Source organism: Epinephelus moara, chromosome 9 (assembly GCF_006386435.1).
Source record: "Epinephelus moara isolate mb chromosome 9, YSFRI_EMoa_1.0, whole genome shotgun sequence".
Taxonomy (NCBI): domain Eukaryota; kingdom Metazoa; phylum Chordata; class Actinopteri; order Perciformes; family Serranidae; genus Epinephelus; species Epinephelus moara.
The window spans coordinates 34,941,530-34,967,520 of record NC_065514.1 but is presented as its reverse complement, the minus strand read 5'-3'; the positions used below and the strand labels follow the sequence as shown (position 1 = coordinate 34,967,520).

At 39.2% G+C, this 25,991-nt stretch overlaps 2 protein-coding genes across 3 annotated transcripts in view; both read right to left on the bottom strand.

Moving 5' to 3' along the window:
- Window positions 1-15,402, bottom strand: part of ror2 (receptor tyrosine kinase-like orphan receptor 2) — a 92,856-nt gene extending 77,454 nt beyond the window's left edge. The window contains exon 1 of the mRNA XM_050052667.1: window positions 14,944-15,402. Coding sequence (XP_049908624.1) covers window positions 14,944-15,007 — 64 coding nt within the window. The 5' untranslated portion in view covers window positions 15,008-15,402. The remainder of the gene's footprint in view (window positions 1-14,943) is intronic.
- A 7,436-nt stretch (window positions 15,403-22,838) lies between these two features.
- sptlc1 (serine palmitoyltransferase, long chain base subunit 1) overlaps window positions 22,839-25,991 on the bottom strand; it is a 48,744-nt gene continuing 45,591 nt past the window's right edge. For both annotated transcript variants that reach the window (XM_050052677.1, XM_050052679.1), the window contains one exon: window positions 22,839-23,611. In XM_050052677.1, the coding sequence (XP_049908634.1) occupies window positions 23,518-23,611 (94 nt within the window). In that variant the 3' untranslated portion in view covers window positions 22,839-23,517. The remainder of the gene's footprint in view (window positions 23,612-25,991) is intronic.

Genomic DNA, 25,991 nt, shown 5'->3' with positions numbered 1-25,991 from the left:
CTTATAGTTAGGGCTGGCTCAGGCTTGCCCTGTACCAGCCCCTAGTTAGGCTGACTTAGGCCTAGTCTGCTGGGAGACCTCCTATAATACACCGAGCACCTTCTCTTCTTCTCTCCTTCTCTCTCTCTCCTTTGCTAACACTCATGTCTTGTTACTGCATCTCGCTAACTCGGCTGTACTTGCAGTTGCTCTTCCTGAGGTTTCTACCATATTTTTTTTCCCCGTTAAAGGGTTTTTTGGGGGGAGTTTTTCCTTATCCACTGTGAGGGTCCTAAGGATAGAGGGATGTTATATGCTGTAAAGCCCTCAGAGGCAAATTGTTATTTGTGATACTGGGCTTTATAAATAAAATTGATTGATGTTATCTAAAATACACACTGGAGCAGCATGACTTAGCTTCCAGAAACTGTTAGATGATCCAACAAAGCTATTTTAAAATCTTTACACCCTCTTCCCTCTCACGCCAGTTATCATATAAACTGATGACTCTCTCTACCTTCCCTCATTCAAAATGTGTCACTGTAAAGAAACCCCCCTGTGTTTGATACTGGATAATAAGCACACACAACCTGTGTTTGACCCATTCATAGCAGACAGGTCAGCCGTTCTTGTTACTGTTCACCTGAGACATAAGTCTGCCTTTGTAGCTCCATTCATATTAAAAATGGTTGTTGCAGTGTTTAAACATCTCAGTGCTGTTGCTGGGGCCTTGGTGACCCATTTAGACTGACAGCCAACACTGTAATGTTTATCCCACATTACATTTCACCCAAGTGCTTAGATGACCAAGAACCAGATGTGGAAACAATGTGCACACAAAAAAAAAAACATGCACACGTCATTTCCAAATATTATTTGGTATTTGGTAAAGAAGAATGTGCAGTGAGAATAAACACAACTCACAGACTTCAGAACAGCATACAGGGTTTTCTAGAGACATAGTAGCTACTGGTGATATGATAAGATGCAGCAGCCCATCTCCCATTTCCAGGTCATCAAATACTGACTTTTTGTCAGCCCTGCTGCATCTTATAGTGACACACAGGGCAGCCTTTACGTTCTCTATGTGATGCACAGCTGAAACACATTGTTTTTTTTCTGTTTTTTTTTTCTTTTATTTATTTAAAAGGGACAATGTACAGCTCAAACATAAATGTCACCATTTGATGCACCGTACCTGATTATAGCTTCAAGCTAATTTGTGTCTGTAGCACATTGTGAAATGGTCACAGTTAGGTTTAGGGAACAAAACAACTTGGTTAGGTTTAGAAAAAAGTTCATGTTTTGGATTAAAATAAGTACATTTGTTACGCAATATGATGTTCATATGTTGTGTGACTGACGCCAGTGTGCAACGACCATACATAAATGGCCCATCCACCTCCCCTTGTTTCCACCCTACACAGACTTTCTTAATATTACGTCTGTCTGTCACACTGGAGTTAGTCAAAAGCCTAGTGCATCTCACAACTGAAGGATGCCTTTGGCATCGATTTCTCATGGGGGCATGACAAAAGCCCTATTTCCACCAAACACCTTTGGTTTTGGAAACAAAAGTAACCCTTCAGACGTGGTACCTCGACCCTAGGTCCATTTAACGTTCCCGCTGCGAACAGTACTCTTAAAAGTGGGCAGGGTTGTTGTCACTCACTGCTCCGTCCAGCACTCTCTGTATTTCCTCATCACCAGTGACACAGATGGAAGTCTGCACCTCATTTATCATCCACAGAATGAAGTTGCAGACCTACATGTTCAGAACAAAATAGAACAGGCTGCAGTGGGGAGTCTCTCTCCATGGGATATTTGAAAATAGTGGATTTGTGCATAAAGTCCTTCTCAAGCAAGCACAGGGGCTTAGTGTTGCTGTAGCCCACAGGAACAACGCTTTTTCTCGAGTGTAGATTATACGCACAATACAGTCCAAATTAAAATATATATTTAACTTGAAGATCCACTCATTACTAAAAGTGTATGTAATCCAAGAGAGACAATAAAAACTAATGGAATGGTCAAAGTTCTCATTTTGAAAATTAAGGTGTGCTGATTGTTTCACGTCATCAAATCATGCATTAAGTAACATTACAAGTAAACATTACTGGCAGTCAGCCCAGTGAATTAAGTTATTTTTTTCTCATACTACAGCTCCTGCTAGAGGCAGCAAAACATCCTTTCATTTTGTAGTCATAGTTTACTAAAGCCCTGTTTCCACCAGCAGTACGGCATGATTCAGTTCAGTTTGGTATGTTTTTTTTCCATTTCCACTGTGAAAAGTTGTGGTTTACTTTAGGCAAATGTATAATATTTTTTAAGTGATGATTCTGTCATTCTTTCTATTTACATTTGAATTATCATCTCCTTTTAATGTTGATCTTTTAATTTTATCCTGAAATTGAAGCGCCTTGTAAAGCTTGTTTTAATATTAGTAATATGAATGATTCAGTGGTCATTCTTCTGACGTTTAATAATCATGATTGAGATGATGATGGTTTACAGGTGCATGTGACAAATAAGTGCCATGGGCACTATAGATAGCCATGGCAGTGTGTAAAGGTTTCATGTAATAACAGCTGCTCTGGTGCTGTTGGAGATCACTGATGCAAAACAATCAGCGAAATAGCATTTTTCTTCTGGTGGAAACGAGATTTGTGCCCTCCTGCCCAGCTCCACATTGACTGAGATTTATAAAAGAGAATCAGGCTTTATGTTCAGCTTTATAAGTCTGATGAAAGAGTTTTTGTGCCCTTGTGTTGAGTTTTATGCACCTGGTCCCAAGACTTTTGTCATCACTCAATAACATCTGCATGTATCAAAGACTGCATCTGGAAATGTAAAAAATACATAGCCTGGGTCTTTCTGGGGCTCTGGCTGTCTGTTGTGGTTCAGCTCTGTGTATATCAACACAATAGCACCCTGCAGCCCTCCTGAAGTTGTTTCACACTCCTTTGAATGCTTGTCACCAGCCAGCAATTAGCTGCAGCTTAAAACAAAGCCACCACTGTTGCAGCTGGGATGACTGGGCACCAGCACTGATGGAAGAGGATCGGCTATGAAATCCTCTGATTAGTCAGATGAAAAGATAATGTTTAAAGTACTGCAGGTGAAATTTGGGAAGAAAAAAAACAAGCACATACTGTAATTCATAAAACCAAAATATCAGGCTTCTGTTGGGAGGGAGGGGCAGTACATAATACACAGGTTATAATACACTCAAAAAGATAGGTAACTTTATTAATCCCTGCGGTGGGATCAGGGAGTGTATCTAAAGTTTTCATCCCATAAACCAATCCAGCTGCCTTTTGCATTGCCTTGCAAGTATTTTGATAACTGATATACCTTTAACATGTATTTTTTCACATACAATGTAAAACATGCACTGGTTCAGATTTCTTAACTGTGAGGATTTGCTGGTTTTCTTATGCCTAATTTTCAATGCACAATACAGTCGACTTCACTTACTATTGGTATCAGGTCTTTTTCTGTGTTTTGTTTTTGTTTTCCATTAGGTGGGATTCTCAGCTGATTGCCATGGCTACACCACATGAAACTACTGTGACATCATCTTTAAGCAACAGCCACTGAATCTTTCATCAACAACCAAACAGAGGAATGTCTGCACCCATCTAAAATTAGCTTAAAAATGGCCGATTTGTGTAGGATGTCCCATGTTGCAAAAGTGGCCATTCTCTCACTCAGTACGTTTACATTATATTTGACAAAAACAATGTATTGTGTTAGTTCGACTAAAACCAGACTTCTAAAAAACATGATGTAAACATGTTAGTATGACTAAAATCGTACTAAATGGAATTTCTCAAAGTTGGACTAACACACTCAGATAATGTGATTGGGAGTCAAACTACTCCTGCATGTATACAGTCAATCAGACCCAAACTGGCCTAGGCACTGCGCATGCTCCACATTTTCCCCCTCAGGCTTTGACCCGGAAGTCGAGTAGCATTAAAAGTATTGCAGAAGAAGAGACGAAAAAGAGAAAGTAAAGCATGCAGCAAGTACAAAATTTACAGAGCCGTAAAGTTGTCCACCATGGTATCAGTTTGATGCTATCTAACAGGAGCTTAGTTGTTTGTCAATTGTTTGGTCTGTGAGGTAATAGGTCAACCACAGTTCCGCTTAACTGTGCATGTAAACATACTGACTGATTCAGTCAGTGGTCTGCATTTTTTGACTTCTCCTTCTGGTATTAGCTCAGCTGGTTTGGATCCTCAACCAAGTTAGTACCACAAATGTATCGGGTACTTTTTAGTGCTTTGTGGCTAGAAAAGTGCCTTACAAATAAACTGTATTATTGTTATTATCATTACTACTACTACTGTCCAAACATGGAAAACCCAAAAGCAGTGAGTTGAGGAAAGCTGTGCTGTACCATGCGGTGGAAATGCGACATTAGTTGACCTTGATAATAAATTTGAGTTTTGGACTCTTGTTTGGAAAAAATGAGCTATTTGACTATGTCAACTTGGGCTTTAGGAGATTGTGACAGCCGATAACTAAATTCTGAGATTTTATAGACCACAGTTAATTAATTAACTGAAAAATCTGAAGAATAATCAGCATATTCACTGATAATAAAAATAATTGTTAGTTGCAAAACTTGCTGTGTTACAAGCCAACTGAAACCCCCAAATAGTTCCTACATGTAACCAGGGGTGTGATGTAACAAAGTAATAATACTTTGTTACAGTAATTAAGTATTTTTGGGAGTATCTGTATTTTACTTGAGTTTTTATATACCTGTCAACTTTCACTTTTGCTCCACCACATTTCCTAAATGAAGGGACTGATGGAAAAATGAATGAAAAATTTGTTACCAGCATTTACTTGTACTTTTACTTTCAAAACGTAAGTACAATTTGCATAATAAAATTACTTTTAATACTTAAGTACAGTAAACAACTGTGATACTTTAAGACTTTTACTTAATTAATATTCTAATAGGTGACTTTAACTACGACCAAAGCAAAACATTCTCACATTTCAACCTCATCACATATCGACGTTTGGTCATGGGCTTTCCATGTTGACATATGATGTACAAGGTACCCTGGGTGCTTTGGTTATTGATGTTCCGGAATGCCATGTCAACTTCAGTCTGTTACATGCATTGTCTGAATTTCAAACACACTTCTCCACTTGTGCCTGCTTTCACTTCTTTAGCCAACACAGGCACATAGATGGGTTTAGGTAACAAAAGCACATGGTTGGGTTTAGGAAAAAAAGAACACGGTTTGGCTTTACAGTCTTACGGGAAGCAACCACTGGCCTCCCGGGTGAAAGTCGGTAGTTGTTGGACCCATCCATCACCCCTCCCGCCAGCGCATCTTAACTCCCTACCTTAGCTTATTTTGCTGTCTGGCCGTGTTTCCCCCTGACGCTGCCAGGCACTGTTACAAAATAACTGCAACCAGCTGTGTATCATGTCAACGTGAAAGGACAGCTTTTTTAGTCAGTGTCTGACGCTGGAAATCACCACCTAAGTGCTGGTATTTCACGACTTTGGAGAGATCGGGTTGACCTGAGTCATTTTCTCATAAGAAATGTGTACAAGTCTTATGAAAGTATACAACTTTTACTCAAGTTTGGCTTTCATGTACTTCATCCACCACTGTATGAAACTAGGGGAGAGCCGCCTTGAATGTAACGCGTCAAGGTTGTAACATCCACGTTTTCTCTTGATTGGTCAATGCAGTCATGACGTCATCATGTCAGCATGTGACGAGTACCGTAATACACGTGCCCAGGAAATTTCAAGTCTTCTCATCCATGCTGCAGGGAGATATCCGCGGAGAAGCTGTTTTTCCACAAAGTAAGTAAAAATTCACTCCCACAGTATTTTTTGACTACATATTTTTTATTTAATGCTACAGAGCTAAAATCCGCTTGGGTGTCTGTATGTATATGTTCGTCACTAGTTTGCACCGTTTGAACATGTTATGATTGTTAGGTCCGTTCTGTAAACAACGCCAAATGAACAGTGCACCGAGCGGCCCAGTTGTAACACATGTTACATTTGAGACGACGGCAGAAATTTGCAAGCGCAGCTCGAATAATTCTGCTCTTTGTTTGCTTTTTTGTTTGTTTTACAGAATGTCCCCACAAAGGACCAGAAAAAGGGGCTTGATATCAGCTGATGTGCTAAAGGAGCTTCAACACTCACACTTAAACAACCCAAACCGAACCCCCTAACCCGGCCGTGGCTCAGAGGTAGAACCACAATCGGAAAATCAGCGGTTCGATCCCTGGCTCCTCCAGTGTGAATGTCAAAGTATCCTTGAGCAAGATACTGAACCCCAAATTGCTCCTGATGGCTGTTCCATCAGTGTGTGAGTGTGTTAAAAACTGAGCAGCAGGTGGCACCTTGTATGGTAGCCTCGGCCACCAGTGTATGAATGTGTGTGTGTGTGAATGGATGAATGCGACTCGTAGTGTTTAAAACAATTCTTTGTTCCTTATACACCTAGTTACTCACTAAGAAGCTCCGGTCAAACCCTATTTATGGTCCCGTTTGTATCTAAGGAAGTTGGTAAAAAAGCCTTCATGGTTCGGGCTCCTTCTGATTGGAATAAGTTACCCTTAAATATTCGTTCTCTATCATCATTTAGTTTATTCAACAATGTCTTGTTTTCGCATCTTAAGGCAAATTGCCAATGTTTTTCGTAATGATGTCACTGTTCCTTGTTATTCCTTTTATCTGTAGATTGATCTTTTTTTGATTGTGTCTAGTTTAAGGTTGTAAATTACGTCCTTTTTGTATGTATGTTGTTGTTGTTGTCTCTGTTTTGTTATCTAGGTCTCTGTTTGTTCCTTTGTTGTTTGTTTTGTAAAGGTAACAGGAAACCTGTTCCACATTATTGTACATTGTATTGTTCATTTTCCCACTTGTAAGTGTTTGGGACCCCCTCGAAAACGAGATGATACATCTCAAGGGGTTTATCCTAAGAAATAAATTTCAATATATAGTGTAAAAAGTGCTTTGAGTGGTTGGATGACTAGAAAGGCGCTATACAAATGCAGGTCCATAAATAGCACTACAGGTAAGAGAAAAATATGTTAAGAAAAATAAATAAGTTTTGATTTAAGGGTGAACTGTCCCTTTAATGTTGGTCTAAAGTAAAGTTTTCACCTCTCATCTGAGAATTAAATTCATTGCTCTGTAAACTGAGGGAAAACCTAGAGCCCTGAACACGTCCCTCACATTTCCACAAACTCCAGATTAATGGAGTGGCCTCTGGCTAACTCCTCTGGTGTGTCCAGTGCTGCTATGCATTGCTTCACTTCACAGCTAGACAGAGAAGGGGAAACACGGAGCAGAGGTAAAACCAGGGTGTAATACAGTAGATGGTGTGGGCAATTAAATTTGGGGGGAAGCTTGTACTGTGTGTACCATGCCACAGCTAACCATGTCTCCTTATGTTTGTGAGTTACATCAGTGCCTGGCCTGTAGCTAAATAACAAAGCCATTAGTTCATACAGTACATAAACCACAGACAGGTTCCACCCCGCTGTGGCAGATGTATTTATTAAGCTGCATCTCATTTGATTGGTGGGGCACCTGATTACAACAGCATGCATGCAGTATTTCCCCTAACTAAGAATGAGACTGTGCATTAATCACTCTCACCTGCTGTTTTATGTCTGCTTTCAAAAATGGTTTCAGGAAAGGAGCATATTAGCAACACTCAAAAACTAAACTGGTGGGGGTAGTTTGCATATATTATTACAGGAAAACTGCACTTGTTATAGACCCTTTTACTGCTGGTAAACAGTATGATGGTTTTTGGTAGGCGGGGCTTAGTTGGAGGCAAAACATTTCTCCACAGACATTAGCTAGCACTAACTAGCATGTTCTGTTGGATTGTTTTAGACAATGGAGCACAATGATATGAGTCTCTCTGAATAGGGAATTGGAATGTACCGTGTGGCTATCCAGAACACCGCACTCTCAGAGTGGCAGAGCACACTCTGGGCACTCTGTCTGGGGAGATGGAGCAATAGAGCCCCGAGCAAAGTCAATGTGTGATTAACTTAACTGTTCATTAATTCAAGTAGAAATAGAACGCTCCATTTCTTCGACCAACAGGGCTCTCATTTTAGTGAAGAGCATAAGACTGAATTTACGAACGCACCACATCAGGTTACTCACTCTCCTGGACCGCGGGAGTTACTTGAATAAGTAAGCACTGACCAATGGAACCAGACTGGCCAACCCGTATGCTCTCACTCAGTGGATGGATGACTGACAGGATTGCTAAAGGTGGTAAGGCCGGCTTTGTGGTTGATAACTATACCAATCTTTCAAAGGAGGACGACCCTTGAACAGTTTCCTCTGTTTTGTTTTGTTATCTCACATTATCAAATAAGCTAAAAAGTTTGTGTAACAAAGAATTCCAACATTCCTCTTAATACTTCCTCAATTTCTGATTAGGTGGACATGATAACCCTTAATACACCTAAGATTATTCATCCCTGTAACAACAAATACTTTTCCCTTAACCTGATATGAAGTGTGAGCTGCAAATAAGAGCATTTTTTAGGGGTTGAGGACAAGTGTAAACAGATTGCAACGTGCAGAGATGAGCTGTGATGGCGTAGCATCAATATGACTGTGAAGTGGTGCTTTTGACATCAGAATTTAAAGTTGAAAGGTGTTTTTACTCACTCTACCAAAACATTTAATTAACTTGTTGATCTGAAAAATGCCTCAGCAGCATTCCTTTTCACAGTCATCGTCTCAAACGTGCCCCATATTAGCTTAACAGTTGTGAGTGGCCCATCAGATCCCAGGTTGCTGAAAATCTATCCAAAGAAGAGGATGGGACCAGATGCATTGCAAGAGCAAATAAGACATGGCCTCGCAGATTCGTCTGGTTCCAAGGTTGTGCAAAAAATGCATCTGGCTAACCTGAGTTTCTTTTTGAAAGTTGTGTATCTTGCTAAGCCTACTTTTAGCAAAATTGCCACATTGCAAGATCTCAGAGACTTCAGCCCTGTGTGAAACACAGGCTCCTTAAATTATAACAATAGAGCCAGGTCACCTGTGCAGTGAGGGTTGCCATTGCAAGAAGCATCGGCAAAACAACGGTTCAGAGATATTAAAGTTGACGGTGATCATACCATGTACATTTTCTTTATCTATGACACTGACAAAAATGCAGCTGGATGGATAATCTCCCCTTTAGTCATTTTCAAAGGGGAGACTTTTCACACATGCTTCCAATAACAAATTGGTTTCAAGTTTCAATTATAGTAATAATAATAACCCTTCCATTTTCACTGCTTTAAGGGTCATTCTGACTGATGACAATATAAATTCTGTGATATCGTGATACAATGAAACCCCCATGTTTTCTGGGATGGTTATCGTATAGTGCTGCTACCATGAAAATCTCATACCATTGCAACCCTAGTCATCCAGCAAAAGAGTTGAACCTGGCTCAACTTTTGCTGTAATGTGTTGTAGTCGCCATACAGAGAGGCGTTCAGACACATGTGCAGGTGCATAAAGCAACGTTCAGGAACGCCAACCACCGTTTGCAGTAACGTGTATAAACACCACCTGACAATAGAAAACTGTATTAAAATATATAAAAGCACAGAGAAGGAGACATAAAAATAACCTCATCACATCTCATAGAAATTTAACATAATGTCATTCAGAAAGGTGCTGCACTGCTTTTGATATATCCCTGCACACTCAAAACTTTGCCACACTATTAACCATCCCCACTGAAAACCACTAGCCTACATCATTCAGTACGTTTACATGCACAGTTAAGAACTACTGTTATAGCTCAACTAGTCCATTTTATTTGACTGCTGTCCTTGTCCCAGTATACAAGCACAGGAGGGAAATCGTTTTATTGATCGAAGTATGTCTGACTCCGCAACAATAGGTGGCAATATGCCCTCTTTCAGCTTATTGGACCTTTTTCTGGCTGATCTATTAGGTCAAAGACTAAACAGTCGATAAACAAGTTAGCTACGGTTAGATAGAGGTAAACTGGTACCATGGTGGACAACTTTGCAGCTCTGTGCATTTTGTACGTCCAAAAATGCACGGCTTCAGATATTCATTTCGCCTTGTTGTTACCAGCTTCTTCTTCTGTTAGACTGATTATTTGACTTCTGGGTCAAAGCCTGGGGTGGAAACTGTGGAGCATGCACAGAGCATCTAGGCCAGTTTGGGTCTGTTTGTATACATGCAGGCGTAATTCAACTCCCAATAACATTATCTGGGTGTGTTGGTCCGACTTTGAGAAATTCAATTTAGTATGATTTTAGCCAGACTAATATGTTAACATGTATCTTAAAAGTCTGGTTTTAGTCAGATTATCACAACAAAATGGCATTTCTCTGATGTCACTAAAATGCACTGATTGAAGAGGGGGGTTGTGAGCCTGAGGTATACTTGAAATAAACTTGTTTTTACGTGTGTCTGTATCTAGAGGTAAAAGTGTTTACAGCTGTAGGCAGAGTGAAAGCCTGCCACTATAGGGATGTGCGTACATTTCAAACTCTCCCCTTAAAAGCATCTGTGATATTGTAATAAGATGTATTGGGTATAAGTAAAAAAAAAGAAAAAGAAAAAAACCTGTAGGTTTATAAATGGGGCCAAACTTTTTTTGGTAGCAGATGTGACACTGAGGCCACTTCCACACTAAAATGAAAACTACCTCTGTAAATATAATTAGCACTTTGAGATTATTTTATAATGTAAAGTGTGTTACAAATAAAATGTATTACCATTATTATTATTATTATTATTATTATAAGCATTTTAGCACTGTTTTAGAAATGATTATCGTCCTCACTAACAAGCCTGAAAACACATAGCATGTGATCGTTCACATACGTCATGCGTGCACCGGTGTAGACAGGAAGCAGATTGTCAACGATTTGTTGCTTAGTTGTAGAAAATACTGTGGAGATTGCAAGAACTCAGACCAGAGATTTCTTGCTTGGTCCAACGACAAGGTGAAAAACCTGGAAATGAGTTAGCATGTTAGCACTCCTGTTTTTTTTGAATGTGTAGATTATCTTGCTGAAGAAAATGTGTAAGTATCATAAACTTGTGTTTGCCACAGAGTTTATTACCTGCAATAATTCCAAATCTAATGGAAAAATCCCAAAGGCTTTTGACAAGTGGACTAGGGCGATGCTAACTTCTATGCTAGCCTACAGAAAAACATGATCCCTGGAGCACTTCATAAAGCAGTCAAGGTGGACGAAAACAGATTGAGACTCGCTGCAAAGCAAATATGGCTACAAATTAGAGCCATACCAAAAGCATTATCCAAGCATTATGACTGGAGGAAGCCATGGCAATAGGAAAGGAGTACCACACAATAAGGATAGAATCACAAAAGGTACGTAGACCTAGCTGTAATGCTTTGGCTTGATACATCATGACCGATAAGAGCCAACTGACCCTTGGCTAAGGCCCGCCCCCCTTAGTTACTGTTGCTAAGTCCGATAAACTTTAGGTTTCGGAGCTAGACTGGCATGGTGCTCCCACTGTCGCTAACTGCACTCCCTGGAGAAATACTCTCAAATTTTTGAAAAAACAAAAATGCGATTTCAGACAGAAGCAGGCAGAAGGGTCTACAATATGCATTTGAAGGATATATTCAGGATGTCAGACTGACACAGCAACAAAATCAAGGTAAAAAAATAAAGATTCACAGAGAAAAAAAGTGAACCACCACCACATCACTCCTGATCGCCACAGAAGACAATGAATATAAAGGGAAACTTTGCTGATGTTGAACCAGCTGTGTGGCATTGCAGTGTATGCAGATGAACAGTGTTTAGCTTCACCCCCGTGCCGCTCCCAGCACCCAGACTGGCAGCTGGACTGCTGGGGGACTGCGGAAGAAGTCAAACAACGTTCATCTGCGCACAATGTGTTGACAGACAGCTGGTTGAATATCAGCAAAGTTTCCCTGCTTCCCTTCACTGGTTCCTGCACAGGAGGGTCGGCCTTTTTTTCACTGTTATAATCATTAAAACGCAAAAGCAGCATGTGTGTACATTCAGTAGGCTATATCTTCAGTAGCTAGCTAGCTAACACTACACTTTTCAGGGTCTGATTGTGGTTTTGGAACAGGGAAGAAACGTATATCTTTTTCCAACCCCTCCAGGTAACGACTATCATTAATACACGACGTGCCCCAGGCACAACATTTAGCTTCAAATCCACAAAACCAGCTTGAAAATGAAGGAAATCTTAAACGACTGCACTAGAGTGAATGGAGCACAGCTGTGTTGCTGTCGAACCCTGGTCTGAGCCAGCCCGATGCTACGTTATGATTAGCCAGTCTACGTCCGGCGGCGGGACTTAGCGAAGGGTCAATTGGGACGCAAACATGGGTGTCTGTGACATTGTTTTTAAAAGTCTCCATTTCCACCCTTCCAGACTAAAACCCCAGAGTTTTGAAACTAAAACAGCGTTTTTGTTTTTTTCTTGTTAGCTAAATGAACAATGATAGGCAGCTGGGCTGTTATTTCAATATACTCAGCAGAGTTTTGGTCAGCGTAATCACAGAGATGGTAGAGCTCTCCTTAATGCTGGGCAGTTTGTCTTTCCAACATGTTCTTTGTACTGGAAAACAATTAATTCACTAGTTGTTTCCACTCACAGAGTCTCATATGTGATTGTTGATGACATCATCTTTGTGTGTCACAGCCCTAACATTTTTTGAGAGTGTATTTTATACCTTCCAGGCATCCAGTCATTTCAACTAATGTCACTACACAATGACAGCTATCATGTAGGGACTCTAAACAATATAAGAGGGCAAGATGTCTGCTGCTATGGATGACCTCAACTCAAGAATGTTACATCCTATTTTTTATCTAAAGTAATGAAAGCCAATGGCGACCTGAAAGACAGGAAAACCACCTTTAAAACACCCGCACTGTATGACATTTCTCATTCTAAAGAATTGAGATATAGAGATTTGCATGTTAATAAATTTCACATTTATCACAATGGAAATAAATCTAGATACCGGCATGGGTGATTTTTTTATACATTCACACATGTGAAAACATTTTCTAAAGCACATATGAAATTTATTAATAATAATAATGTTTCCCAATATTCGAAAACATTCCTTGACCGTATTGCCTATCCTTTAGACCAGGGGTCAGCAACCTTTATGAACAAAGAGCCATGTTTGACCCAAAATAATATTAAAAAAGTCTGCCTGGAGCCACAAAACATATTTGAGCCTTATAATGAAGATAACGCAGCATATATAGCCTAAATTAGCCCATCATCATTACTAATAGGTCTAAATCAGCATCCATTCATATGTTTTTGGCTCCTCTGCAGTAGCTATTTATTATTATTTGGTACTTTCACTTTGCAGCGTTGGCGGTGAAAGCAAATGAATTTGTCCACACACTACTAAATTTTGTAATTTGTCCCCACAACTTGCTTTTTTTTAGAATTTGGAATCCATAGCTAGTTAGGGGGACTCAAGACTGGCCACTGCTATTAAGGTTTGGCGCATTTAGAGGAAAGGGCGCCAGGCCGTAGACGTACATTTTAGCATTCGTCTTATAGGCTACGCACTTTTACCACTGGAGAATAGGGTCATTTCTTTTGGCCTACAACAATAATAAATGTCAATTAAAATGTAAATAGATAAATTAATAACTGTTATTCATCTCCATGTGATTTTTATGTCAAAGCCAAATGGAGCCACTGGAGATGGGGTAAAGAGCTGCAAGTGGCTCCGGGGCCGCAGGTTGCCTATCCCTGCCTTATAGTTTCAGAGGCTGGAATATGAAAATGCCTACACTGGGATGTAAGTACAAGGATGCACAAAATGATGGATACAATACTCATTTATGAATATGAAATAAGTTACCATAAAAGGACAAGAGCTGCCCTTTTCTTTTAGAAGAACAACCTTGTCTCTTTAAAAAGCAAAGAGACCCTCTGCACTGCTTCTTCAGTACTCACTGAGGTCATTATATAAAGAAATGCAGCTTGCAGAGCCAATAAGGGGAAAGGAGGGTGGAAAGGTGATAATCATTAAGTCCTCTGCGCCCCACCTCCATGCCCCTTTCACTTCATACCAAATGGTGAGTCCCAAAAGCCCAAGCTGAAAACAGGAAATCTCCACAGCTCTCACCCCCCGCAGGGCGAGTAAATGAATTAGCATGACTGACAAAGACCCGAGATTACCTCAAGCTATGCATTCACTTAACATGACAACAACACAGTGGCCTTTTGAGTGTAACACAGGCACCTTTTCTATGAAGACGTGGGGCTGCAGGGAGCACATGTCAACAAGCTGAAAGGGGACAAAGAGGGTTTAGGCGATCACATACTCTTTTAGGGGGAGAGACACCCCCCTCCTCCTCCTCCCCACCACCCCCCTCTCCTGAAACCCACCACCAACATCTGCAACACTGAGATTAAATGTGAAAGAACTAAGCCAATACTATTAAACATTACAGCAAAACCTTCTTAAGTAAGCTAAACGTTTTAGAGACATAAATTACGCGAGCAGCCTTTATTAACATCATGTGTGACTGGGACGATGAGGGTATCTGACGCAGTTAGGAGGGATGGAGTCTTCGTGAAAAACAATCCTGAGCATGTTTCTGTAAATGGGATGTGAGATCTCCACACAGGACAATGGATTCAACAAAGTGTGAACTTTTAACTTAAACTACGACAAGAAAAAAATAAATCAGGAGAAAAGGCTCCATCTACCATCTCGGCGCGTAAAGGAAACACGGGAATGCCAAAATGCCAAATTTCACGGCTGAGTATGTAGATAGGTGATGCAGAATGTGGAGTAATTTGTCCACAAATTAACTTCAGTGGACTACATGTTGAGCAGTGCCTCACTTCTCACTTTAATCCGATTGTGTCTTGGAGCAGTGTTCAGTATGAAAGAGACTTACCGTCACATCTCAGACTTGGAAACATGAAAAGCATCCAGAGCAAACTCTTGAGGAGGGAGTTCATAGCGTCACTTTTCAGATAGCAAAAATAATGCCGAGGATAATTTTATCCAGTTTAGGAGCTGGGTGTCTTCTGTTGGAACTTTTCGTCTTCTTGTTGTTGTTTTCTTGTTGGTAATTCTTCTTTTTGTTCTTCTTCAGCAGCCGGGCCCGGGGAGAATAAAGCGCACTGTCCAGGTGGCGGAGGAGTGAAACATGAAGGAGCAGGGTAGACGCGTGTTTAAAGAGGGAAACAGAACCGAGTTCACCCCGTGCAGTCCGACAGAGACGTCGAGAGCCGCGCAGGTCCTTCGGGGCTGTTGATCCCAAACTAGCTTCTCTGTCCTCGCGCTGAAACCAAGCGAGCCTGGAGAAGTGGAGCTGACGCACGCGCGCATTTACACGCACACGGTAACGTTTTGTAGAGGGCCCCATCTAGAGACAGAACCAAGGTAGCTTTACAGCCAGCCCACTGCAAAACTCTGTGTCACACTAATATTTCCATCACTTATATTCTCCTATGTTGAAATGAGGCCACTTATTTTAAGCATAACTTAAGTCTAAATTGTATTATATTTAGCCTACTATTAGGGTTTATTTTCATACTCACTACAACAGGCATTGAACTGGAGACAGTATAAAGTGTTAGATTAATTATTTTTGCCATGTAGGGGAGACTGGGGTTAGCTGTCACATTTTTTACTCTTGCATGAATTGCTCATCATCAAAACATCTTTCAACAGTCACTCCTACATTAAAAGAAAGCTTAGGCCTTGGCTCAAATAGGCATCCCTTTTTCTTTTTCTTTTTCTTTTTTTTTTTACAGCATATTGTAACATGCCCAACTAGGGACAAGAGTTGAAACATAGCAATAGCTATAAACTCTCTGTACAACACATCAGTGCCATACTCTGTACTGGAACTATAAATTGCATTGTCCCTACAAAATACAATGAAATAGAAAATAAAAACTTTAAAAAAAAAGTCATCAAAGGCACTGACTGTTGTCACAATGTGTGGGGTTGGTTGTTCCTCTAGTTATCAATGGGGTTTCAGGAAAAAAAAGATTAAACAAAACATTCAAAACAAACAACTTTTTAGGTTTTTAAGATAGAAAAACCAAATAGGCACTGAAAAGAATAACACCTCTATAATAGTACTAATTAATGCCTCTTGTGTTTAAACCACAAATTTGAACCTGGTGATTGTTTGAATTATCCTCGCTATAAGAAGTAAAATGAAAGAATTTACGGTGCTGAAAAAAATCTACCCTTTATTAAAGCCATTGTTTCATAGCAATTCATTATGAATGTAACATAAAATGAAACGGTGAGATTGGAATAGTTTAGTCTCCATCACAACATGACATGACTTTTGTTAGTCTGTTGACTTTGTTGTTTTGTATTTGGTTTTTTGTTTTCGTTTTTGTTTTGTTTTGAATATGGAATTTTAAAACTAAAAGGGAGTCTGTTGACTTTGTTTGTATTTGGGTTTTTTGTTTTGTTTTGAATATATAATGATGGAGTGGTGAATAAGGGGTGGGAACTGAAAAGCTTGGCTTCCTCCTGCTCCTTTTCGAGCATACGTTGTTTATTGATTTGAACATTGGTTTTGTTTTTTGAGAAACTGTAACACGTATGATTTATTTTATATGTCTTTTCTTTTACTTTCTTTTTTAAATATGTTCGAAATAAAGAATCAATCAATCAATCAACTTTTGTTAAAATGTCAAACAGCCTGGGTTGAAGTATGTAACTGTTTAAGTACAACGAGGAACTATAGCAGCATTGTGTGTGTGTGTGTGTGTGTATTCAAAAACACCCTAGTCAATATGGAGTATAACATGTTTGCCATGCTGACTGTCTTTCTGAACTTTCACAACCAACCCCAACCGACCTCTTGACAAACATATTAAGCTAGCCACCACATAGCTTTAGCTTGCTTGCTAAAAGCTGAAAGTTATTTCCTTTGACATTTTTATACGTATTTGATTTTTAAATGACAGGTAACCTACAACAAACAACACAATAAAAAACATAAAATATATACGGTAACATTTAGAAATTTTAGAATACCTACGCACAATGACAAGAACCAACTGATCATTCATCCTAGTACTTACGAGAGCTTTAACATCAGGCAGAGAGACCAATTCACGTTTGTGTAGGCCAACTGTTTGATATCAACATAGTGTCACAGCGCCCTCTAGTGTGGCTATAAAAAAAACAACTGTGACAACTAACCCATGTGACAACCAACCCTGGTCTCCCCTACACATTACCTCTAACCCCTTCCTCTGTCAATCAGTGGTGAAAAGTAACTAAATACATTAAATTACGTATATATATGAGTAGATATTCACTTATGGGTATATGGGTGTACACAAATGTATATACTGGAAGAATTATGTATATTCATATTTTGTGTATTTTATATATTCATTTATTAAAATATAAAAACAGCAGGACAAATTCATTAAGATATGTATGTAATTTAATATTTATATGTATTTTATGTAGTTAAAACATGATGGCTTATATTGTAAGAACATGAAAAATTACACGTTCTAATAATATAGTTTCATGTTATCCGTGTTTTGCAAATTGAAACTTTTCAAGTTCAAACAATTTAAGTTATCCCATTTTAACATGAAAATATGTTGTTATAATGTGAAAATATAATTGTAATAACGTGAAAAACTTTTCATGTTATAACATAATACTGACCCATTATTTTTTTTTCCTGGTGTGGCAGCAATACACTTCCATATAATTTCAATCATTTACCGTTTCAAAATAAGAAAAAGGAAAAGGGCCTGAAGCAAAAGTTTGGGCACCCTGCATAGTCAGTACATAGCGCTCCCCTTTGGCAAGTTTAGGGAATTTTCACCTATTCTTCTAGTTCTGTGAGATTCATGGGCTGTCCTGCATGCACTGCTCTTTTAAGATCTATCCACAGATTTTCAATGATGTTTAGGTCAGGGGACTGTGAGAGTCATGGCAAAACCTTTTAGCTTGTGCCTCTTGAGGTAGTCCATTATGAATGTCCAGGTGTGTTAAGGATCATTGTGCTGTTGTAGAAGCCATCCTCTCTTCATCTTTAGCTTTTTTACAGGTGGTGTGATGTTTGCTTCCAGAATTTGCTGGAATTTAATGAATCCATTCTTCCCTCTACCTGTGAAATGTTTCCCGTGCTACTGACTGCAACACAAGCCCAAATCATTATCGATCCACCCACATGTTTAACAGTTGGACAGGTGTTCTTTTTATGGAATTCTGCAACTTTTTTCTCCAAACATACCTTTGCTCATTGCATTCAGAAAGTTATATTTTAACTTCAGCAGTCCACAGGACTTGTCTTCAAAAAGCATCAGGCTTGTTTAGGTGTTCCTTTGCAAACTTCTGATGCTGAATTTTGTGGTGAGGACACAGGAAAGGTTTTCTTTTATGACTCTTCCATAAAGCTCATATTTGTGCAGGTGTTGCTACACAGCAGAACAGTGCAGCACCACTCCAGAGTCTGCTAAATCTTCCTGCAGGTCGGTTGCAGTCAAATGGGGTTTTTAATTTGCCTTTCTAGCAAACCAATGAGCAGCTCTCTAAGGAAGTTTTCTTAGTCTTCCAGATCTCAACTTGACCTCCACAGTTCCTGTTTACTGCCATTTCTTAATCACGTTACAAACTGAGGAAACAGCTACCTGTAAACACTGCTTTGTGGGCATCAGTTATTTTGGTATATAAAGTGCTAGGTAGCTGTTTAGAGGAGCCCATGGTTGCTGATTGTTGGAACAAATAAAGCTTTGAAATTAGCATCACCTGGCCTTTCATAATGGTGACACTGAATGAGCCATAGCCCTAACAAGCTAATTAAGCTTGGTAAAAGTTGTCTAAGAGCTCAAATGTCTTGGGGTGCTCAAACATTGCATGGTATATTACAAGGTAACAAATGGTGATAAAAATTGTATATTTAGAAAAAGGTATAGGCTTATCTGTATCAGGAAGCTGTCTGTTTAATTTCACTACACAAGGGTATAACAATGGAAATGGTTATAGGGTGCTGCATTTTACTAAATGTTTGACTTATAGTCAAACTATTTTCATAGTACACTTTAGTTTTTATGGGAAAGAGTTTTGAGTGAGTACTTCATGTGTTCAGGAAAAATGGGACAAAAATGCTCAAGTGGGATATTTTTCAGCCTACACACAAAATAAATGTCACAAGACCCCTGACAGGAACTTGATGTCAGCTTAACATAACTTTTTTGATGTTGTTGTTTTATGTCATATGATCATAAAAACATCGAGTACATATTTTGGAAGCCTATTTTAATAATTTCATTGAACTATGGAAACACACTGTGGCAAGCCTAAGTTTCTCAATTGCTAGAATAGGGCAAAGAGATGAGTTCTGGACCAGGAAGTGCTTTTTATTTTACCTCAGCACAACTTTATGTTACTCTAATACACACACAGGCAGGAGGTCACTAACTCTATACGACTTAACTCATGGTGCAAAATGTCTTTTACTACATTAACTGTAACCTATTAGAACCATTGTGAAATATATAAACACTAATCACTGCATAATGTGTAAAGTGAGTGATTTAAAACAGTGGTTCTCAACTGGTGAGTCACGGTCCAAAAGTGGACCGTGGGTCCATTCTGAGTGGACCACAAGTGGCACGCAAATGTTAAGATTGTAAATCAATCAATCAATCAATCAATCTTATTTATAAAGCCCAATATCACAAATCACAATTTGCCTCACAGGGCTTTACAGCATACAACATCCCTCTGTCCTTTGGACCCTCACAGCGGATAAGGAAAAACTCCCCCCCAAAAAAACTTTAATGGGTGAAAAAACGGTAGAAACCTCAGAAAGAGCAACTGAGGGATCCCTCTTCCAGGACGGACAGACGTGCAATAGATGTCATACAGAACAGATCAGCATAATAAATTAACAGTAATCCGCATGACACAATGAGACAGAAAGAGAGAGAGAGAGAGAGAGAGAGAGAGAGAGAGAGAGAGAGAGAGAGAGAGAGAGAGAGAGAGACAGAGAGAGAGATGCAGGACAGACGGTAATGACAGTAGCCTACAACAACATTAATGAAAGTAATGATATAATAATATAATTATAATTCTGGTTATTGTGGTACAATATGTTGAAAGTATATATAAATGTCTGACAGTATACATATGTGACAATAATCATGTGTGTATAATAACAGTAGAAGTATAACTAATGATAACAGCAGCAGCAGGAGGCATCTGGCAGGACCACGGCAGTAGCACAACCACATCATCCGATCCAGGCACCACTGCGATATGAGTTAACCTGCCAGAGAGTGGAGCACAAAGGCTCCGGAGAAGAAGCCGAGTTAGTGACATGCAGTACAGCCGAGTTAGCAAGATGCAGTTAACAGGACATATGAGAGAGAGAGAGAGAGAGACAGAGACAGACACACCTTGTTTTGAAGTACAATGAATATCCGGCACAAAGCTTTTATTTTGAAGTGTTGTTTCCTGCTGTAGAATGATTGAATAACAGACAGCAACCTAACGGAGACAGCAAACTAGCTCATTGACATGACCAAATGCAAGTATGACACTGAAGATATTAGAGTTTAAACTGTGAGACCTTGAAGTAATGACTATGGACAAATCTGGACCCCGTAGCTGGACCAGTAAGGAGCCACTGATTTAGAACACTTTTAAACACAGTTTTCTCCTGCTTATGGCCTTAAACACATTGTCTGACGTCATGCTGGGCAAAATTGGCTTTATAAATTTTAGTAAGATTAACTCAAAAATTGTTGACTTAACATTAAAAAAAATATAAAGCTCACAAGGGATGAGTTTCCATGTCAAGTTAACATAAAGTTTTAATATCATTTTGACAGCTTGGGCTTTTGTGTAAACTTTACATTAAATTGTGTCATGGGTGAATTGACGTTTACAGTGTAAACCAGCATGTTTTTAGGCTCCTAGATGCCATAAAATCACAAGTTATATTACTGTGTGGCATCCTGTCATATTACAGACATTTACATTAATTTTGTCATTTAAAAACCATAAAAATTAAAAAGAAAAACAATAAAGATAATGCAGTAAGTCCATGTCAGCCACAATGTTTCAGAATTGGCCATCAGTGTTACACAAATGCAAGCACACACACGTCTATTGTAGACAATATGGCACCAAGGAAACAGACAGCAAAAGAACAGGGAAAGCATGGTAGAAGAGTTGGAAAATCCTTTTTTAAATAAATAGCCACAGGTTACATGAATGATTTAATAAATTAATAACTGAACTGATTACTGGATTTAACAATTAAAAAACAAACATGAAAGTCCCACTTTACCTTAGCAGGTGTCCCATTTCACCGGAACATCATCAGATTTAAATCATGGTTCTTGATGTGTTTGAAGGTCTAAAGTTTCTAAATTATTTTACTTGAGAAGATACTTCCTTATTAAAATACAGCAGAGACCCATGACAAGTTCTTAAAGTAACACTCAAGATAGTCTTCATAGTTTTAGGTGGTTTTCTTGGTAATTCACCAAAAAGTGTTCAGCCTAGTTAAATACAGTTATGAGGTATTTATACTTCAGACTTAATGGGTTTTGTCACGTTATCCTTTAACTACACATTTCATAAGGATGTTTTGTTTTTTTTACCTTTATTTCACTACATTTGTCAGACAGCCAGGGTCTTAGAAATGATCATGAATCCCCTTTCTTTACTTTTTCTTAATTATTCACATTTTCTCTATTTTGTTTATTAAGTTCTTTTTTTATGTTGTTCCTAAAATATGTATTATGGTGTGTTAAAGCCTTCCCATTGCCCCTAACATTCTATTGGAGTAATAGTGCATCCTTTCCTTTTTTCTGTTCTATTTAATTATTTATTGGGATGCACAATATTGGCATTTATGTATGCAGCTCCCTTTGTGTGGAATCCTTTGTAGAAGGACTTTAAGTTGCACTCATTGGTTCCTCTCGGACATTTCAAAGCTCTGTTACAGGATTTTTGTATGCAATCATCTATATGCCAATATCACAGTGTATTTTAGCTGGTCTTTGTAATCTTGTGTAGTTGCCCATGTTTTATGTTTTTCATGGTTCACTTATAGCACATATTAACTTACTTTTTGGCTGTTCTCTGTAGGAATCTCATTCGATGTTTTATATTGCTTGTTTTAGAGCTACATATTTAGTATTTTTGTTCAATGTTGTCTGTCTGTAACCTACAGTATGCTGCTGCCTGTCTTGGCCAGGACACTCTTGAATAAGAGATTCTTACTCTCAAGAGTTTTTTTGCTGGTTAAATAAAAAAATAAAATAAATACTGACAGGGGCCTTCCTGCTGCATAATGAAAATGTATAGTTAAGACACTTACAGTGCACCTTCCTGAGAATCTATCAGTACTTTTACTTAAAGCAGAACTTTGCAGATTTTACATATGGAAATCAGATTACTGGTAATGAAAAGTAACACTCAGCCTTCAATAATGTGTAATGTCTTCTGTAGCTCTGAGGGAGCTTTGTCGAGTCAGAGGAACACGCAGGACGGAAAGCTGTGTTATGAACTGGAGGTGCGAGGGTTGCTGTGTCCCAAATCCATCCATCTATTGTCATGGTATAATATTTTAGCAATTAGTGTACAAAAAATGCCTAGAAAATCTTATACCAACAGGAAATACTGTATTTGTTTAAATCCAGGTCATGTTGTGGAAATACCACAATTAAAAAAAGACATCCTGTTGCGGTCTTATCGAAACGTGAAATGGCTGTCAAATTGTCTTAACCCAAAGCAGATGTATGGTATTCCACAAAAACACATATACACCATAACTTAATTTATATCAGATATATTTATATTTCATTAAAGTGGTCAGAATGGAATGGGCTCAAACAACAGAGAATTAGCATCCACTAAAAAACAAAGAACAACAAAAAAAAAATCAAGGTATAAAACTCAAATGTATTTGTAGTAAAAGAGCTGGTGGCATATAAAATGACAACCATCATGTACAGTTCACGCACTAGTCGACTGCAAACATTTTAAATAAAACAGTGAGCACAATGGCTTCTCTTTGGTCAGCACATAAAAGCAACAAATCATTTGGTCTGTAGAGATTATGTTTAGTTCTCACTGCAGTCCTTTCTCTTTATTACTGAATGAGGGTCATTATCGTTCACAGCAGGAAGTCAACTGCAAACAGTCCTGCTGAAAGCCCACTCTTACATTCATAGCAATAAACATGTAGTACATATATCACTATGATGACACATGAGAACAAAGACAGAGACAATGAATTAAGAGACAAACAAAGTCAAGGCTAGAAGATATAAGGTGTGTTTTATCAGTAAAGTTCCTCATTACACATCAAGTGTGTGGGGCTCATAGTGGATGAGAGTGTCTGGTCAGGAGTGTCCCCCTCACAGTGATTTCCTACCCTGTCCACTGAGTGGACTCCTGCTAAAGCTCCAGTGATGTCTGCTCAGTCTCAGCACTGTCAGACAGTGCATGGTCATTTGAGGGCAGCTGCAGCGGCCTCTTGGATACAAGACACGGCCTTCTGGATGTCCTCCCCTGTCTGTTCGACAGTGACCACCACTCTGATACTGAAGACACACAGGTGGAGCAGTTAGATGTAACACAGCAGTGTGAAGGCGACACAAACGGATCCATATAAACATTCTGACACTCATTTACACAGTAATAAAGCTCACTGAACTCTATATGTTCTGTAGTGATGAAACCTTTACAAGAGTTGACCTAGGTAAATCTGTGCTCTCATGATTCCCATTTATTCTTTTACCGTAGAATTAATGTATGCACTGATTTATAGACGTCTCATAATGGAGGTCTATGGAAGAAACCAGAAACTCTAAAAATTAAGCGTTTACATTGTCTTTCTCCTCTGCTCTGTGGATGCAAGCCGCAGGTTTGTGTGTTTGATTTGACTGTGTTTGACCTCTCTTTATCCTCTTAAAACAACCCAGCTGGTGACTGACATTGTAAGACACTGATGTTTTGTTGTAGAATTTAGATTGTGATGTCTCATAGCTAAAGAAATTGAAGCTGCTACTGCTGCTGAGTGTGAGCTTCGCCTCTGGGAAAGTTATGAGAGTCCATTCAGAAGCACAGACTAAATGACAGGGCTAACCATTAGCATCACATGCCTTTTCATCGTCGGTTTAATGACAGAGTCTAGCCGTTTTGGTGCAGGTATGAGTTGTTGGGACTGTTTAACTGCATGGTGTTGGATGTTAGTTGCTGCTGCAGCTGTGTAGCTTGTGCTTACTGGGCAGATGTTAAAAGGACCATTCGGCAGAAGAATATCAGCTCTAGCTATGGCTGTAACAGAAAATCTGCTGATCTGGCGGGGAGACAAGATGGTCCAAGATCAGACCCCCGGCACTAAAAGGATCAAATGCAGGTATTGCTTGACTGGAGATGTTTCGATACTACTTGTGTCCAAGTTATTTCGGTCAATACCTTAAAGGCAGGGTCCGAAATTAAGACCCAGCAAGCGCCAAATTCGGGTAGACTTTTCGTTTGGCAAGTGAATCTCTGCAAACTATCCACCACACTGGCAGGAAAATGTTTGTACCAAAATAGTCATGTAATAATTAACTATACTCAGAGTCTCTACTGCGTAAATGGTGACATTAAGGAGCGCACTACTCTGCTGCTCTTAAGCTGCACCTCTGCTGTTTGTCAATATGTTAACATGTACAGTTAAGTCAAGCCACAATTATAGCTGAACTAGGCCATTTAATTGGACTACTGTCCTTGTCCCAGTATACAAGCATGGGAGGGGAATCAATTTATTGACCTAAACATATCAACTCCACTACAATAGGTGGCGATATTTTATTTGGTTGACCTATTACATCACACACCAAACAATCAAGCATCATCCAGCTGTTTTGCCACTTTTTTGTACAGGTCGACATTCTGTTTTCCTCCCATTTATGTATTTTAAAATATTTAACTCTTTCAGCTGACACAGCATAGACTGTCTCCTTGTCCATCCAAAAAGGCATGGCTCTGGATGTAGATTTCACCATGTTGTTATTGGCTTCTTCTTCTGTTACGCATTTAATGCTATTCAGCTTCCAGGTCAAAGCCTGGGCCAGAAACTGTGGAGCATGCACAGAGCACTTAGGCCAGTTTGGGTCTGACTGACTGTATACATGCAGGAGTGATTTGACTCCCAGTCACATTATCTGGGTGTGTTAGTCTGACGTTGAGAAATTAGACTTAGTACGATTTCAGTTAGAGTACCATTTTTACATGTATTTTAAAAGTGCGGTTTTAGTTTTAAGGGTAGAATAGAATAGAAAGAACTTTAATGATCCCCGAAGTGAAATTCAGCAATAAATCACAATTAAACACAATAAATCAATAATGTCATGTAAACGCACTGAGTCACTCTGAAACACAGCACTGTTTATGGAACATCTGCTGATTGGCTAAACTTGCTGCCGGTCTGCTGCAAGCTAGCTTTGTGCCCATACTGATAAATGTAATGAAATACACTCAACAAAAATATAAACACAGCACTTTTGTTTTTGCTCCCATTTTTCATGAGCTGAACTCAAAGATCTAAAACATTTTCTAAACACACAAAAGACCATTTCTCACAAATATTGTTCACAAATCTGTCTAAATCTGTGTTAGTGAGCACTTCTCCTTTGCCGAGATAATCCATCCCACCTCACAGGTGTGGCATATCAAGATGCTGATTAGACAGCATAAATATTGCTCAGGTGTCCCTTAGGCTGGCCACAATAAAAGGCCACTCTGAAATGTGCAGTTTTGCTTTATTGGGGAGGTCTGGCTGAAATGTGCAGTTTTGCTTTATTGGGGAGGTCTGGGGGGGGTCAGAAAACCAGTCAGTATCTGGTGTGACCACCATTTGCCTCACGCAGTGCAACACATCTCCTTCGCATAGAGTTGATCAGGTTGTTGATTGTGGCCTGTGGAATGTTGGTC